At 38.8% G+C, this 12,836-nt stretch overlaps 2 protein-coding genes across 2 annotated transcripts in view; one reads left to right on the top strand and one right to left on the bottom strand.

The window, feature by feature from the left end:
- The first annotated feature begins 299 nt into the window (after positions 1-299).
- Positions 300-4,289, top strand: klhl40a (kelch-like family member 40a). The gene is made up of 6 exons (XM_020604475.1): positions 300-1,427; positions 1,564-1,724; positions 2,297-2,404; positions 2,959-3,144; positions 3,387-3,536; positions 4,178-4,289. The coding sequence occupies exons 1-6, from the start codon at positions 300-302 to the stop codon at positions 4,287-4,289; spliced, it is 1,845 nt and encodes a 614-aa protein (XP_020460131.1).
- A 254-nt stretch (positions 4,290-4,543) lies between these two features.
- LOC109962618 (vasoactive intestinal polypeptide receptor-like) overlaps positions 4,544-12,836 on the bottom strand; it is a 19,194-nt gene continuing 10,901 nt past the window's right edge. The window contains exons 6-13 of the mRNA XM_020604491.1: positions 11,926-12,055; positions 9,365-9,518; positions 8,382-8,442; positions 7,321-7,387; positions 7,140-7,231; positions 6,782-6,911; positions 6,133-6,174; positions 4,544-5,981 (exon numbers count right to left, since the gene is read on the bottom strand). Of these exons, the coding sequence (XP_020460147.1) occupies positions 5,790-5,981; positions 6,133-6,174; positions 6,782-6,911; positions 7,140-7,231; positions 7,321-7,387; positions 8,382-8,442; positions 9,365-9,518; positions 11,926-12,055 (868 nt within the window). The 3' untranslated portion in view covers positions 4,544-5,789. The remainder of the gene's footprint in view (positions 5,982-6,132; positions 6,175-6,781; positions 6,912-7,139; positions 7,232-7,320; positions 7,388-8,381; positions 8,443-9,364; positions 9,519-11,925; positions 12,056-12,836) is intronic.

The following is a 12,836-nucleotide window of genomic DNA, read 5'->3' as shown; positions in this document are numbered from 1 at the left end:
TGTGACCCCTGTGCTTAGTCATTCAGCTGTTTGTGGGGGTCTGTGTGGTGCAGGAGAGGCTAGGTCCTGTTTCCTGTCCACCAAAATGGGTTTCTCAGCTTTGTGAGGGTACTGTCTATAAATACTTGCGACTAACAGAATGTCTGATAGTCACAGACAGCTGCAGCCACCAGTCAGCGAACCCGCAGGGATTGTCCACAGCAATCTCTACAGCCCTGTGAAGAGTGACAGTCGTTCTCTGTTGTGGGGAGTAAGTAGGGTGCCCATAAAACCCAACCAGAATCAGGGGACAAAACAAAATGGCTGACCTTATTATAGACTCCTTGGTGCAGCCTCGGATGTACCAACAGACCCTGCTTCAGGATGGACTGTGCGACCTCTTGCAGAATGACAAGTTTGTAGACTGTGTCCTCAAAATCCAGGACAAGAAGCTCCCTTGCCATCGTTTGGTTTTGGCAGCCAGCAGCCCCTTCTTCAAGGCCATGTTCCTGTCTGACCTGGAAGAGAGCAAGAAACGTGAGATTGTCCTGAAAGATGTGAAGCCTGGTGTTATGGGGATGATTCTGCACTACTTATACACCTCTGACATTAATCTGACAGAACAGAACGTCCAGGATATCTTTATGGCTGCAAACATGTACCAGATACCTTCCATCTTCTCTGTATGTGTGTCCTACCTCCAAAAGAAGCTGGTGCTGGGAAACTGCTTTGCCATCTTAAAGCTGGGGCTGCTGCTGGAATGTCCCAGGCTCACTCTGAGCGCTAGAGAGTTCATCTGTGAACACTTCAAGGTTGTTGTCAGGGACGAGGACTTCCTGCAGTTGGGCCCAAGTGAGCTGGCCATGATACTCACCTCAGATGCCCTCAATGTCGAGCGGGAGGAGCTGGTGTTTGAAACCTTGATGGACTGGGTCAAATATGATGAGCCAAACAGGCATAAGGATCTGCCAGAGCTGTTACACTGTGTCCGTTTCAGGCTCATACCTCTGGATTACTTCAAAGAAAAAGTTGAGAACCATCAGTACATCCAGTTCAGCCAGGAAGTCAAGAAGGAGCTGGCTCTTGTCAAGGATGCTCACAGAGGGCATCTCCCAAAGCCCACGAAACCCAGCAGTGATAAGGCAATGAAGAATGGAGCGAGTGAAGAGGAGGAAGATGAGGAGGAGGAGAAAGGGTACCTGCCTGGTATACTCAACAACAATCCTCGCTTTGGGATGTTTGACATGGAAGTGATACTTATGGTCAGTGACAGAGGGACTGTGGCCTACAACCCTGTAGAAAATGAATGCTTTATGGTGTCAGAGTCCACAGAAATCCCCAAGAACCACTGCAGCCTGGTGACCAAGCAAAATCAAGTGTTTGTTGTCGGAGGACTCCTTTACAATGAGGAGGACAAAGACGAACCATTCAGCTCATACTTCCTACAAGTTAGTATATAATATCATAATTTATCATTTGTTTGTGAAAGTCCTGAAAAACTCAACAAAGTCCTAAAATATGTATCTTTGTAAAGCAGATCTGTTGTGCATTTCACTCCTCATACATCATTCTCTTCTTCCCCAGTTTGACCCAGTGAGTTCAGAATGGTTAGGAATGCCTTCACAACCAAACCCTCGCTGTTTGTTTGGGCTGACGGAAGCTGACAACTCCATCTTTATTGTGGGAGGAAAGGAACTGAAGGATGGTGATCATGTCCTGGACTCAGTGATGATCTATGACAGACAGTAAGTATAATCAGACACCAAATTAAATTTATTGCTTGGTCCAAACTGTAGTCATCATCTGACATCATCTATTTGAAAACACTTTCAGCTATTACAACTTTTTTGGAAATATATCATAAGGGTAACTGACCAAGCTTCATCCTCTTAGTACATTCAGATAGTCAGCAATGCCCATTTAGTGCAGTATAAAACTATCACCCCCATAGTCACATTAAAGGCATCCCATATATGTATGTACAGTAATAGCAACAGATATAAAATGTCACATGAGGAGAGTTTTGTGGATGCCCTTTGAATACCAAATTCAAATTCTTTTCATGAAAACAGCCTTGGTTTTAGATTTGTCACCATGTTTTGGGTTTTGAACAGATCGATGTATTTAGCTTAAAAATTTGAAGTACGGTTTGAACCCAGGAATACCTAATGCCTCAGTTTATTTGAAATTTTGAAGTTACGTGGTTTTCTCCGGGCAGCAACATGGCTGCTTTAATTCATGTTTTATCAGAATGATTGTTGCACAAATGACCATCATCAGTAGAGTCAGCTCATGTACTGTACTTCTTTGTACCCAGATCATTCAAATGGGGAGAGTCAGACCCTCTGCCTTATCAGGTATATGCCCATGGAACTGTGTCACACAATGGTCTTGTCTACGTCATTGGAGGAAAGTCTGAGAGCAAGTACGTGCCCCTCCTGATTGTCTATCATTTGAACTATAATCTCACATTTCATGATTGATTACACACCAGGATTGTATTTTTCCACTGTGACTTATCCTGAAGAGGGTCACAGGCAGGGGCCAGCCTATCGCAGGGCTCACACACACACACACACACTTCATTCAACATGTAGATACAATGTATGACAGCGATAGCTGACATGGCAAGGTTTCATAGCAAGTTCTAAATTTGCGCTGCTAGTCATTTTGTGACAGCAGGTTTTACTCTGGACATTCCAGAATGTGATATTTTAGAACTAAATCAATAAAAGGTGTACTCTAGCAATTTAATACATTAAGCGCCTAACATGAGACAGATTAAAAAACACTATCCTCAAAATCAAGGCAGAGGCCAGTAAATCCCTATTCTGTCAAACCTCCAGTTTGTAACAGGGTTATGTATTCAAACTTCCACAGCGAATGTTATACAACTGTTCACTCAGCACTGCTGCTCATAGAGCTCCATGTATCAGTGAAATGCTCCTTTAACAAGCTCCATCTAATGTTTTTATGAAGGAAATGCATAAGAAGAGTCTGTGTCTACAACCCCACTAAGTTTGCATGGAAGGACCTGGCTCCTTTGAAGACAGCTCGCTCCCTGTTTGGTGTCACAGTCCATAAAGACCAGATCTTCGTGGTTACAGGGGTCACGGACTCAGGCCTCACCAGCTCAGTGGAGGTCTATGACATTGCCACCAACAAGTGAGACAACAGTTTTTTAAAATATGATCCACTTCTTATTGTTATAAAGTGAAGCATACTGTATGTCCATAGTAATAAAATGACTTGTTGAGTGTAAACAGATCATTAGGTCATAAAATAGCACTTGTATTGCTGTGGGTATCACACAGTAATATAGCAGCTTATTTAACACCATCATCACTTCCCTGTGTGTGTGTGTGTGTGTGTGTGTGTGTGTGGTTATTGTCCTATTGTATTATCAGGTGGTCTGAGTTCACAGAGTTCCCTCAGGAGCGCAGTTCCCTCAACCTGATCTCGATGGGAGGCTTCCTGTACGCTGTGGGGGGCTTTACCATGATGCCTAATGAAACCAGTGAGGATCCTGTCCCCACAGAGATGACTGACATCTGGAGGTGAGAACTGTCTGGGTAACACTAATACAAGTGCCCCTATTTGCCATTTCTAAACAGCATACAAAGATTTGATCAGTAACATCAAAGTGTAATAGTAAGCAGACATCTTGTGTTTATTAAAAATTCTAATTCCTCTAAAGACACATTTTATAAACCTGTGGTTACTACAATGTAATGTATTATCTCCATTTGCAAATCTTATTCCTCCATGGTATGTGCTATCTATCTATCTATCTATCTATCTATCTATCTATCTATCTATCTATCTAAAATAAAACCAGGCTCTTAACTTCTTACAGTAATGGCTGCAGTATACTGTTGTTTTGTGCTGGGACTGTGTATTTCCTGCTTTGACAAGTCCAAGTCTCTGCCATGAAAACAGTCTATTTCTATACATAAACATACTCAACACACAAAGTAAATTTGGATGTTCTAAAATGGAAACAAAAATAACCCATAATATCAAAATTCAACCTTCTATATTTTTCCATTATTTTTCAGTACTATTAATAACTGAGCACCGACAAAATTATAAAAAGCTAAAAGTTAATGTTAAATCTTTTGAAGTTATATTTGTTATTACTGTATTTTATCTTATGATGCTTTATGGCACCAAACAAACATGTTTGTCTTTCCCACAGATATGACGAGTCAGAGAAGTGCTGGATGGGTATGGTGCGAGAAATTAGCTACGCGGAGGGATCCACTGTTCTTCCAGTGCGTCTCAACACTCTGCGTCTCACCAAGTTATAACTGAGTTGAACTTTTGCTGCCATTATGTAACATTAGTTATGAAGTAAATGAGTGTGCTCACTGTGGACACTGGTCCAAAATTAACTTAGATACAGAATATTTCAGGGTAATAACTGGCTTTAGTGTCTGAAGATGAAAAACTGTTATGAAGCTGCATCAAATTGCTTTGTGTTGTTTTACAGCAGGGGGAGCCAGATACATGTAAAATTAAAGAAGGGCTGAAGGAGAAGGACCAGAGTTAGAATATCTCCCCAAATTTATTTAACAACAAGCTAAAATAATGATTTATACATCTGTTTTTTAAAATATCATTTCATATATTTCTTTATACCTGGTTGCTTTATTTACACAAAAATAAAGATAATGGTTGAATCTGCTGTTTTCAGTGACGACTCTCGCTCAAGGGCAGTTCACATTGACATTACTGGCATTATGCAAATAGCATGAGGGAAGAACATACTGTACAGTTTTAAGTGTAAACATCAAATTCCAGTCAACACCTGAGCACTATAAGTTGTCACCATAAAACACATCCTAAACCAATTCTGTAACCATATTTACAGTTTCACATTAAATGAAGTACAACAGCAATGCCATGAAGTCTGAAGTACTTACAGTTAAGATATACTTTTTACACACCAAAGACAAGAGAGAGATGTAAAGTGAACACTGAGCGCCAACATGACTCCCACATGAAATGCAACACTGCCGCTGCCTCTACGTATGAATGAAGGAAAACATATTACATACACATGTGAACCTCACTGTGGTGTTAGAGGCAAAGCCTACTGAATTATATGACTGTTTGTACAGTGGCAATCCATAAAACAGTTGTTGAGATATTTAGGTCTGGACGAAAGAGGTGGACTAACCAATGCAATAAACTGTTAATATAACAGAACAGAACAGAACAGAAACTACTACTGAAATAATATTCACAATGTTCTGTACTGTGGACTAATAATGGAACACATCTGGTCCATTAGTTGCAGAAACAGTAAAACTGAATATCTGTTAAGTGACTGTGCACTTAGACAAAACTAAACTCTTTGTAATCTGAGATATGTTTCTTAAGAGCTTTAGTCTCTCCTTTTGGATTGTTATCTGGCACTAACTCAGCAATGTGCATGTGCCTTATAAAACTGTCACAGACAGGAGAGGGATGTCTAACACTGTTATGCTATAGGTTCCTCCTATGAGACTGCTTTAATGTTGTTACCACTGTGTCTCTAAGCAACATGGCATGTGCTAGGAGTCCTCTTGTGTGACACACCCTTTTAATAAACAGGACCCAGCTCATCTCTGGCTATCTCCACTATTGTGAAAATGGAAATGTTCCATTTAAGTGTTTTTAATTTTTATTTTATTATTAATTCTTCATGTAAGGACAGTTTTTAATCCATTACACTCAGTAACCAATAACAACTGCACTGCAACAGTGCATGTGAGTCACACATTCAGTGTATAATGATAAAAAGAGAGGGGCAGTTAACTTGGGTTTCAAATGGCAGAGAGGTGCTCCTGACACACAGACACCCGGTGTGTTGTGGGGCTGCATTTGGTCAACATGGTGATCTGGGTGCTGAAGTTGATGCCGTTGCTGCCTATAGAGGGCTGCTGGTACTTAGTGTCAGCACCCAGGAACCTCTGCAGCATCCACCTGCGCCACTTACGCTTAATCTCCGACTGTACCTGCAAGAGAGAAGGGGAGGTAGACAAACACAATGAAGAGGGGGGCGGTAAGAGGGTATGACACACAAGAAGCGGAGGTGAAATAAGATTTAGCAACATAAAAGGACAGAAAACATCTTAAAGAGCAGTTTTTTCATCTGAGTTAGCTTACCTCTCCGTTCAGAAAACAGTACAAAACTGCGACTACAAAACCCTGTTGAAGAGAGAAGTAGATAAAACAGGAACACCCAATAAGAACGATTGTTGAAAAAAAAAATACAAGTGTGATAGAACAGCTGGGGAAACACTCAAAATATCTGTGTATGAATAATGATGGTAAAATTACGACCAACTGCAGGCTCAGACAGGGGATTCATCATTTAAATCTCTGGGAAAGTTTCCCAGGAGATATCATTCTGAGCTAAAACTGTTATAAATAAGGAATACTTTCCATTGCTAGGTTTCCATCATTGCACTTGGCTCTCAGTGTTTATGTTCAGTTTAATGCTCAGTCAATCGGCAACCTCAGTATTCAAGCATGCAAAATTAACATGCAAGATAAACAAACCATTCGCTTGCTTAATCACCAACTGTCTTCATGCTACCAGGCTGTTTTCATGTTATAAAATGGAATCAAAGGTCTTTCACTTTTGTTTTCTATCTGGTTTCATGCTTTTGTTTCCAGTTTAGCCTAAGTAATAACAAAAGAATTAGGTACATCTATGTGCTTAATTTATTGGGAGGTACTACGTCTGTCTGACATTTGGAAGCTGTAATGTTGCTGAGCAGCTGCCTCCTCGTATGTGGTTGTGTGACGTTACCTGAAATGACCCCAGAACAAGATCAAACACCATCCTGACTTGGGGGTGGATGTGATCAGGGATGAAGGCAAAAATGATATAGTTTATTCCAAAGAGAGGTATCAACAGCAGCGTGGATTTAGCCAGTCTCCTAAAAAAGCATTAATATGAAAAAATGACAAGAAGACTTGTGTTCACTCTTGTTAAAATCCTCATAGCTTTACAGTACTTAGCTTTACATTACTTGACACTATGCAAGAGCTGTTATTGCTCACTATCAACAGCATAATGGCAGTAAAATAATTTTTTCCACCTCACTTGATAAGAAATGGCTGGATGCTGTGATAGAGCTGTTGATGTTTTTGCACTGAAAACCTACAAGTACTGATTGGATTCTTTTCTTCCGATGTCGGGGCAATTAATCTTCTGTCGCAAAATCCAGATTATGCAGATGAAGAGGAAGAAGTTCACCTGCCAAGAGATTAACAAACCGGTTAATGTGACTGCATTATGCAGAGCTGTTTAAAACATGCAGCTGATAGAGAGGCACCGTGACTCACAAGTATGGTGACTAAAATAGGTGTTTTGATGATCCACCATGGGTTGTCATCAATTGTCTCCCAGCATCTGTCAGAAAAAACAAAGGAGTAAATTACAGAAAATTCTCTTAAATTAAAAATAAATTTTGAAGCTACTATAGAAAACTCAGTAGCATTTGAGCTGTAATGCCTTCATTTACTGGCTCAGATTCAGACAACCTTAATTTCCCAGAGGGGCAAATTGCTTTACAGCCAGTAGCAATCACACCACAATCGCAATAAACAACAAAAAACTAACATAAAAAAATATACCATTAGTATGTAGCTAGAACCACTGGTATGTAGTAACAGCTTTGTGTCCTGCATGTTGGTATCTATATGTACAACCAGATGGTCGGCTGAAATAAGCCACAAATGACTGGGCTTTTCATAAAGTCCTAGTCCTATACAGTTCACAGGGGTCAGTCAGGTCTATACCTCCAATCTTCCTGCAGGCTTTAACAATACTTTGCAGTCTGTTCTGATTTTTAAGACAAAAACCAGCAGATAAATGCAAATGTAAGCAAAAGCTTTAAAATGTTTTGTTATAAAACTTACATAGGAGAGTTAAAGAAACCAGGTAGTACAAGAATGCACATTTAGCTAAGGATAGCTGTAACTAGCTATCTCATTAGCACCTAAACATAGCTCTCTTGCTTTAGCTGCCTGGTACTGTAGGGCCTAGAGCCCCCAGACTACCAACATATATCCTGTAATAATTTCTATATGATAAAACCTTTCAGAAAGTCTCATCTTAACAACTGCATTTTGACTTTGTAGGGTAGTATAGCCATAAATTGTTCTGCTCTTGTCTGAGGTAATTTCTTTCATGCTGCAGATAAACAGTTTTCCACAAACCTCCACTGTAACCTGCTATTAATCATCACACTAACCTTGATATGATTTCATTGTGTAATTGTGCATTTGCAATCATGTCTTCCTGCTAGGAGCTAAGCCTGGATACCAATCTAAATTGGAGCTGGTAATGATGAGAACTTTACTTTAATTAACAAGATTAAAACAAGGACAAATGATGAACTCACCCAGGATCATTTAAACAAGCTTTGGTAATCACCCATGCTGAGATAAAGATGGTTGGAGCCCCTGTAAACAAGAAACATAAAGAGATTTGTTGTAAGTTATTTCAACATTAAAAATAATCTCCAAGTCAAAGAGAGAACTAATGTTCAAACAAACATTCAACAAGTGTGAGTGATTCAACATGACCAAATATGACAGTGAGGTCTGAGTGTGTGAACACTGCTAATCTTCTGGAAGATTTTATAGCTAAAGTAATATTGTGTTTTTGATATGTTTATCATTTTTAATAGGAATCATACACTACATGCTCAGAAATGACTCATCCTGGACAACTGCAGGAAAATCACATGCCTGTTTCCATTTCCTTTATTTTATTAAAGTAATGGAAAAAGAACACCAGAAATTCAGCCAATTGTTTTGTATATACTGTATATAATATATATACTGTATACTGAATATACTGTATATAAATATATTTGATAAAAGCTCAAAAGAACATCCTTGATATCAAATGGAAAACATCTATCCATTAAATTTACTAAAATGTCAAAGCTGCAATGACAAATCTCTTATTCACATTATGCCTACCATAGATGCATGAGTTTGTTAATTTAGCTGTTCTCCTTTCAAAAGCACCAGAAGCCTCCCTTACACTGAATTACAACAACAAGAGCAGAGTAGCAGCTGCCTGTTGCTGTTAATCTAAAACTGGCAGCAAGACAAATTCATATGTAGATGGGAAGCACCGCATTTTTCTGAAGCTACTGCATGTATAAAACATCACTTTTAAATGTATTTACATATGTTCATGACTGTTGCAGTAAAGACCAAACAGACAAAACAAACATTCAGATTGGCTGATGAGTCATGATTTCTGGCTGCCACTTCAGACAAATCTGCTCTCTCCGTCACCATTTGAGATGATTTGGCGCTGTACAAATAAAATTGGAACCAAATTGAATTTGGCATAGGAGCCAGGACCTACCCCAACCGATTAGGATGTACCACCAGAAATACCTCTTCTCTGAGAAAAACGAGACAGCTAACAGCATCTGCAGATAGAGGCCTTCCACCAGCAGCCAGAAGTAACTTGCCATGACCCCATACTGGAAGAAGACCACCACTGCCTTACAACCCACCTACAAAACAAACAAGAATGTTACTTATTTCAATGGCAGTGAATGCAAATAAATGCAATTTTATTACAAGTGAAATAATGAAGACAAATTTTGTTTCCCGTGGTCAAGGCTACATGGAGAATGGTTTTGGTGAATTACCCTAATATTAATATTGATGGTAAATGGACTGTATTTATATAGCACATTTTTCACAGTGTGTTGCACTGGCCAAAGCACTTTACAGGAGATCATACACCATTCACACATTCACACACCGATGACAACACGGTTATATAAAACAACTCTGTTAAACTTGGCAAGTCAGTCATTAGAAGCAGCAGTGAGGAGTCCGTCATTATCACAGTTAATATGAAGATAGTATAACGAAGGAATATTCTACATGCTTTACCTTATTGTTGTGCCAGTTACACTAATGGAATGCAAGACTAATCGAGTCTGCAATCAAAGTGTATTTAAGATTCATGTTATTAGTTATAGCTCCAGCTCCTCGCAGTACCATGGAAATATACTGCTGCTGTTGGCTCAGCAGGAGCAACATCACAGATTCATGATGAGCAACTGAAACACACACACACTGAACAACAACAATGCCTGCTCTGCAACAGTAACTTAAAGCAAGACTACGTACGTTTTCCTGAACAATGACCACTGAACCTCAAGTTAAAATCATGGGGTCAAGAGTAAATTATACAATGTGGTATAATAGTACTGGGGTGAAGCCTCAAAGTAAGAAAATTTCTCATAACACTATATATTGTAAGTCTTTATCTTAATTTAGCTAACATTAGCTAAAGATAGCTAACATTAGCTCCCATAACCTACTGGTCATAGAAGACCAATAATGATGTAGATGTAAAACCTCTTTGTACAATGAAGTAAGGGTGCATTTTTCTTCTGAATTAAACTTTTAATTGTAGTATTTCTTTTTTAAAAGTTACATATAGCATCAATTTAAAGAGAGTATTTGTATTGCACTTCTATGCAGTTAGAGTCAGAACAATAGAATCTTTAAAATCAAAGTAAAAGGCTGAGAGATCCTGACTTTTAGCCCCTAAGTAGTTCCAAAAATAGTTCCCATAATGCAACTCAACAGCATCTTTCTTTAGACCCAGAAATAGTTAAACACTAAGGAAAATATGCTCATTTTCTGTCTTGCTGTGTATTATGCTATGCTAAGCTAGCCAGAAGACTTAACAGACATATATGAAAATAGTATCAATCTTCTAGTCTTACTAAAGCACTTTAATGAGTCAGAATTCCTGATGTAACTTCCAGGCAAGAACCTAGCTTCCGTATCTCAAAACAATCTTTAACTGAGGGCTTCTTTCATCATTTTTATTGAGAATTGTAAATGTCTTCTATGGTTTACTCATCCTATTCTATTATAAATACTATAAATCACAATAAAGTTGAAACTGATGATAACAAAGATAACAACAATACATTTATTAGCATGTATGTAAAAACAAACAAACAAACAAAAAAAGCCCAAAACCTACAGTTCCCTTGGATATTTACCTACACACAGAATGTGTGCTTGAGTCATTTCAATTTTTTTTTTCATATTCAAAATATCAACAGCTGTTTTAGCTGTAGTCACCACTATCTAACACTGTGTACACTGATCCTCTCCCTGTTGCTTTTGCTTGTAGTTTTCCACAAACATTTTTTTCCTAAACTGTGGAATTTAGAAACTGGTCAGATAATTAGCAGCTGTGTTTGGAACATGACAGTTTGTGTGCCCTGAGGCACTCATGGTACTTAGAGATACTGTACCACTTAGAGATAGTAAAGCAGGTGATTTGCAGTATGCTGATCTAATCCTCTTTGGTAATAAAACAGTGGATTCAGCTACATCAACATCTGAAAAAACACAGTACTGATGCCAATGATTAAAAATAAAATAACCATATATGGAACTACCAAATCCAGGAGCTTATCTAACTCCTTATCTTACATGAGCACTTATGAAATTCTCATTATGATCATGCTGTTGAGATGAAGTCATTAAAATTAGTTATCAAAACTCTGAATGTGATTTATTGGCAAAGCTGTCTGTTGTTCATGTTTAATGTTCAGCAAACAGGAACTCATACAACATCCTGCTAGAGAGATAAATGGAGAAACGTTGTCTCAGGAGTGGAAGCCACTTAGCAAACACAACTACGCCCAGAAGCACTTGAACCCACGCATGTTAAGTAAACTTCAAGACAAAGCATTAAAGTCAGAAAAGCCTGAGTGAGTAATTAAATAGATGCAGTTTGCTTCAGCTAAGAATGGAAAGTAACAGCCGGACTGCTGCTCAAATATCAAATGGACAAGTGAACCTGATCTGAGATGTAAGATTTTTTTATTATATAGGGAAGAAAATCATTCGGCAGCCCAGGGAGAGAAACAGCATACTCACAGTTGGCTGGCAATTGTCACTCTCCCCAACATCATACAGAACCACGTCCTTTATGAAAACAGCCACAGCTTTCAATATGAATGACACGAACAGATGGATGTGGATGTAGTTTCTTGTGCAGTGCAGCTTCCTGTAAAAGAAATAAACAGTTACATGATTCATATAAAAAAGAAAAGGAACGCACATAATGAATTCCATCTGATTAAGGATGCAGAATAATCTGTTTATGAGAATAAGTATCACAGAAAATGTTCATAAGAAACTTCGCTGACCAAATTTACAGGGAAAAACATTCATACAAAGTATGTGCATTTCAGCAGAGGACAGGACATAGGCACTTAGTGTACATGACTACTGCCTTGTGTTGTGCTCATGCTGGACTGTCACGCTACATATAAACTTTTCAGTTGTCAAGGAAAGCTATCTGCATCTTTTAATAATTCAAAAAATGAAGTTTTACAGTGAAACACATTTAACAGGCAAATATGAAAAACTTGACACTGGGCACAGAATCAAATAAGAACAAATCAGGTTTTTGGAGAGAAAATCTCTGTAATGTAAATTCTCTTGTCAGAGTGTTTTCAAATAAATGCCTTCCTAGTGAGGTGGGGGTGAATTGTGTAAACCCATCAGGCGAGCCATCCCAGGCAGGACGTGTGTGATGACATACAGCATCAAGCAGCTGCCTGTAGACTACGACTGCAGCTGAACATAAACAGTAGGCGCTCCACAGTCCAAACCACTGGCATTTTATATGAATGAGGAGTAAACACTTCCCATGTTGTTCAGCTCATAACACACAGATTCAAACACACCCAACTGAACAGAGTGGAATGTTTATTAGAAACCACACACACTGAAACATATTCTAATGATCTCTGCTGTATCATGCCGGTATGCACACACACTCT

The sequence above is a fragment of the Monopterus albus genome, unplaced genomic scaffold, assembly GCF_001952655.1.
Source record: "Monopterus albus unplaced genomic scaffold, M_albus_1.0 scaffold66.1, whole genome shotgun sequence".
Lineage (NCBI taxonomy): Eukaryota > Metazoa > Chordata > Actinopteri > Synbranchiformes > Synbranchidae > Monopterus > Monopterus albus.
Note: the sequence above shows the minus strand (reverse complement) of the source record. Positions and strands in the feature narration are given on the sequence as shown.

What these genes read in the sequence shown, in the direction of transcription:
- klhl40a (XM_020604475.1), top strand. Translation starts at nt 300, where the DNA reads ATGGCTGACCTTATTATAGACTCCTTGGTGCAGCCTCGGATGTACCAA. An exon ending in GGAGGAAAGTCTGAGAGCAA is followed by an intron (nt 2,405 to 2,958) that starts GTACGTGCCCCT and finishes GTTTTTATGAAG; the next exon opens with GAAATGCATAAGAAGAGTCT. An exon ending in GAGATGACTGACATCTGGAG is followed by an intron (nt 3,537 to 4,177) that starts GTGAGAACTGTC and finishes TCTTTCCCACAG; the next exon opens with ATATGACGAGTCAGAGAAGT.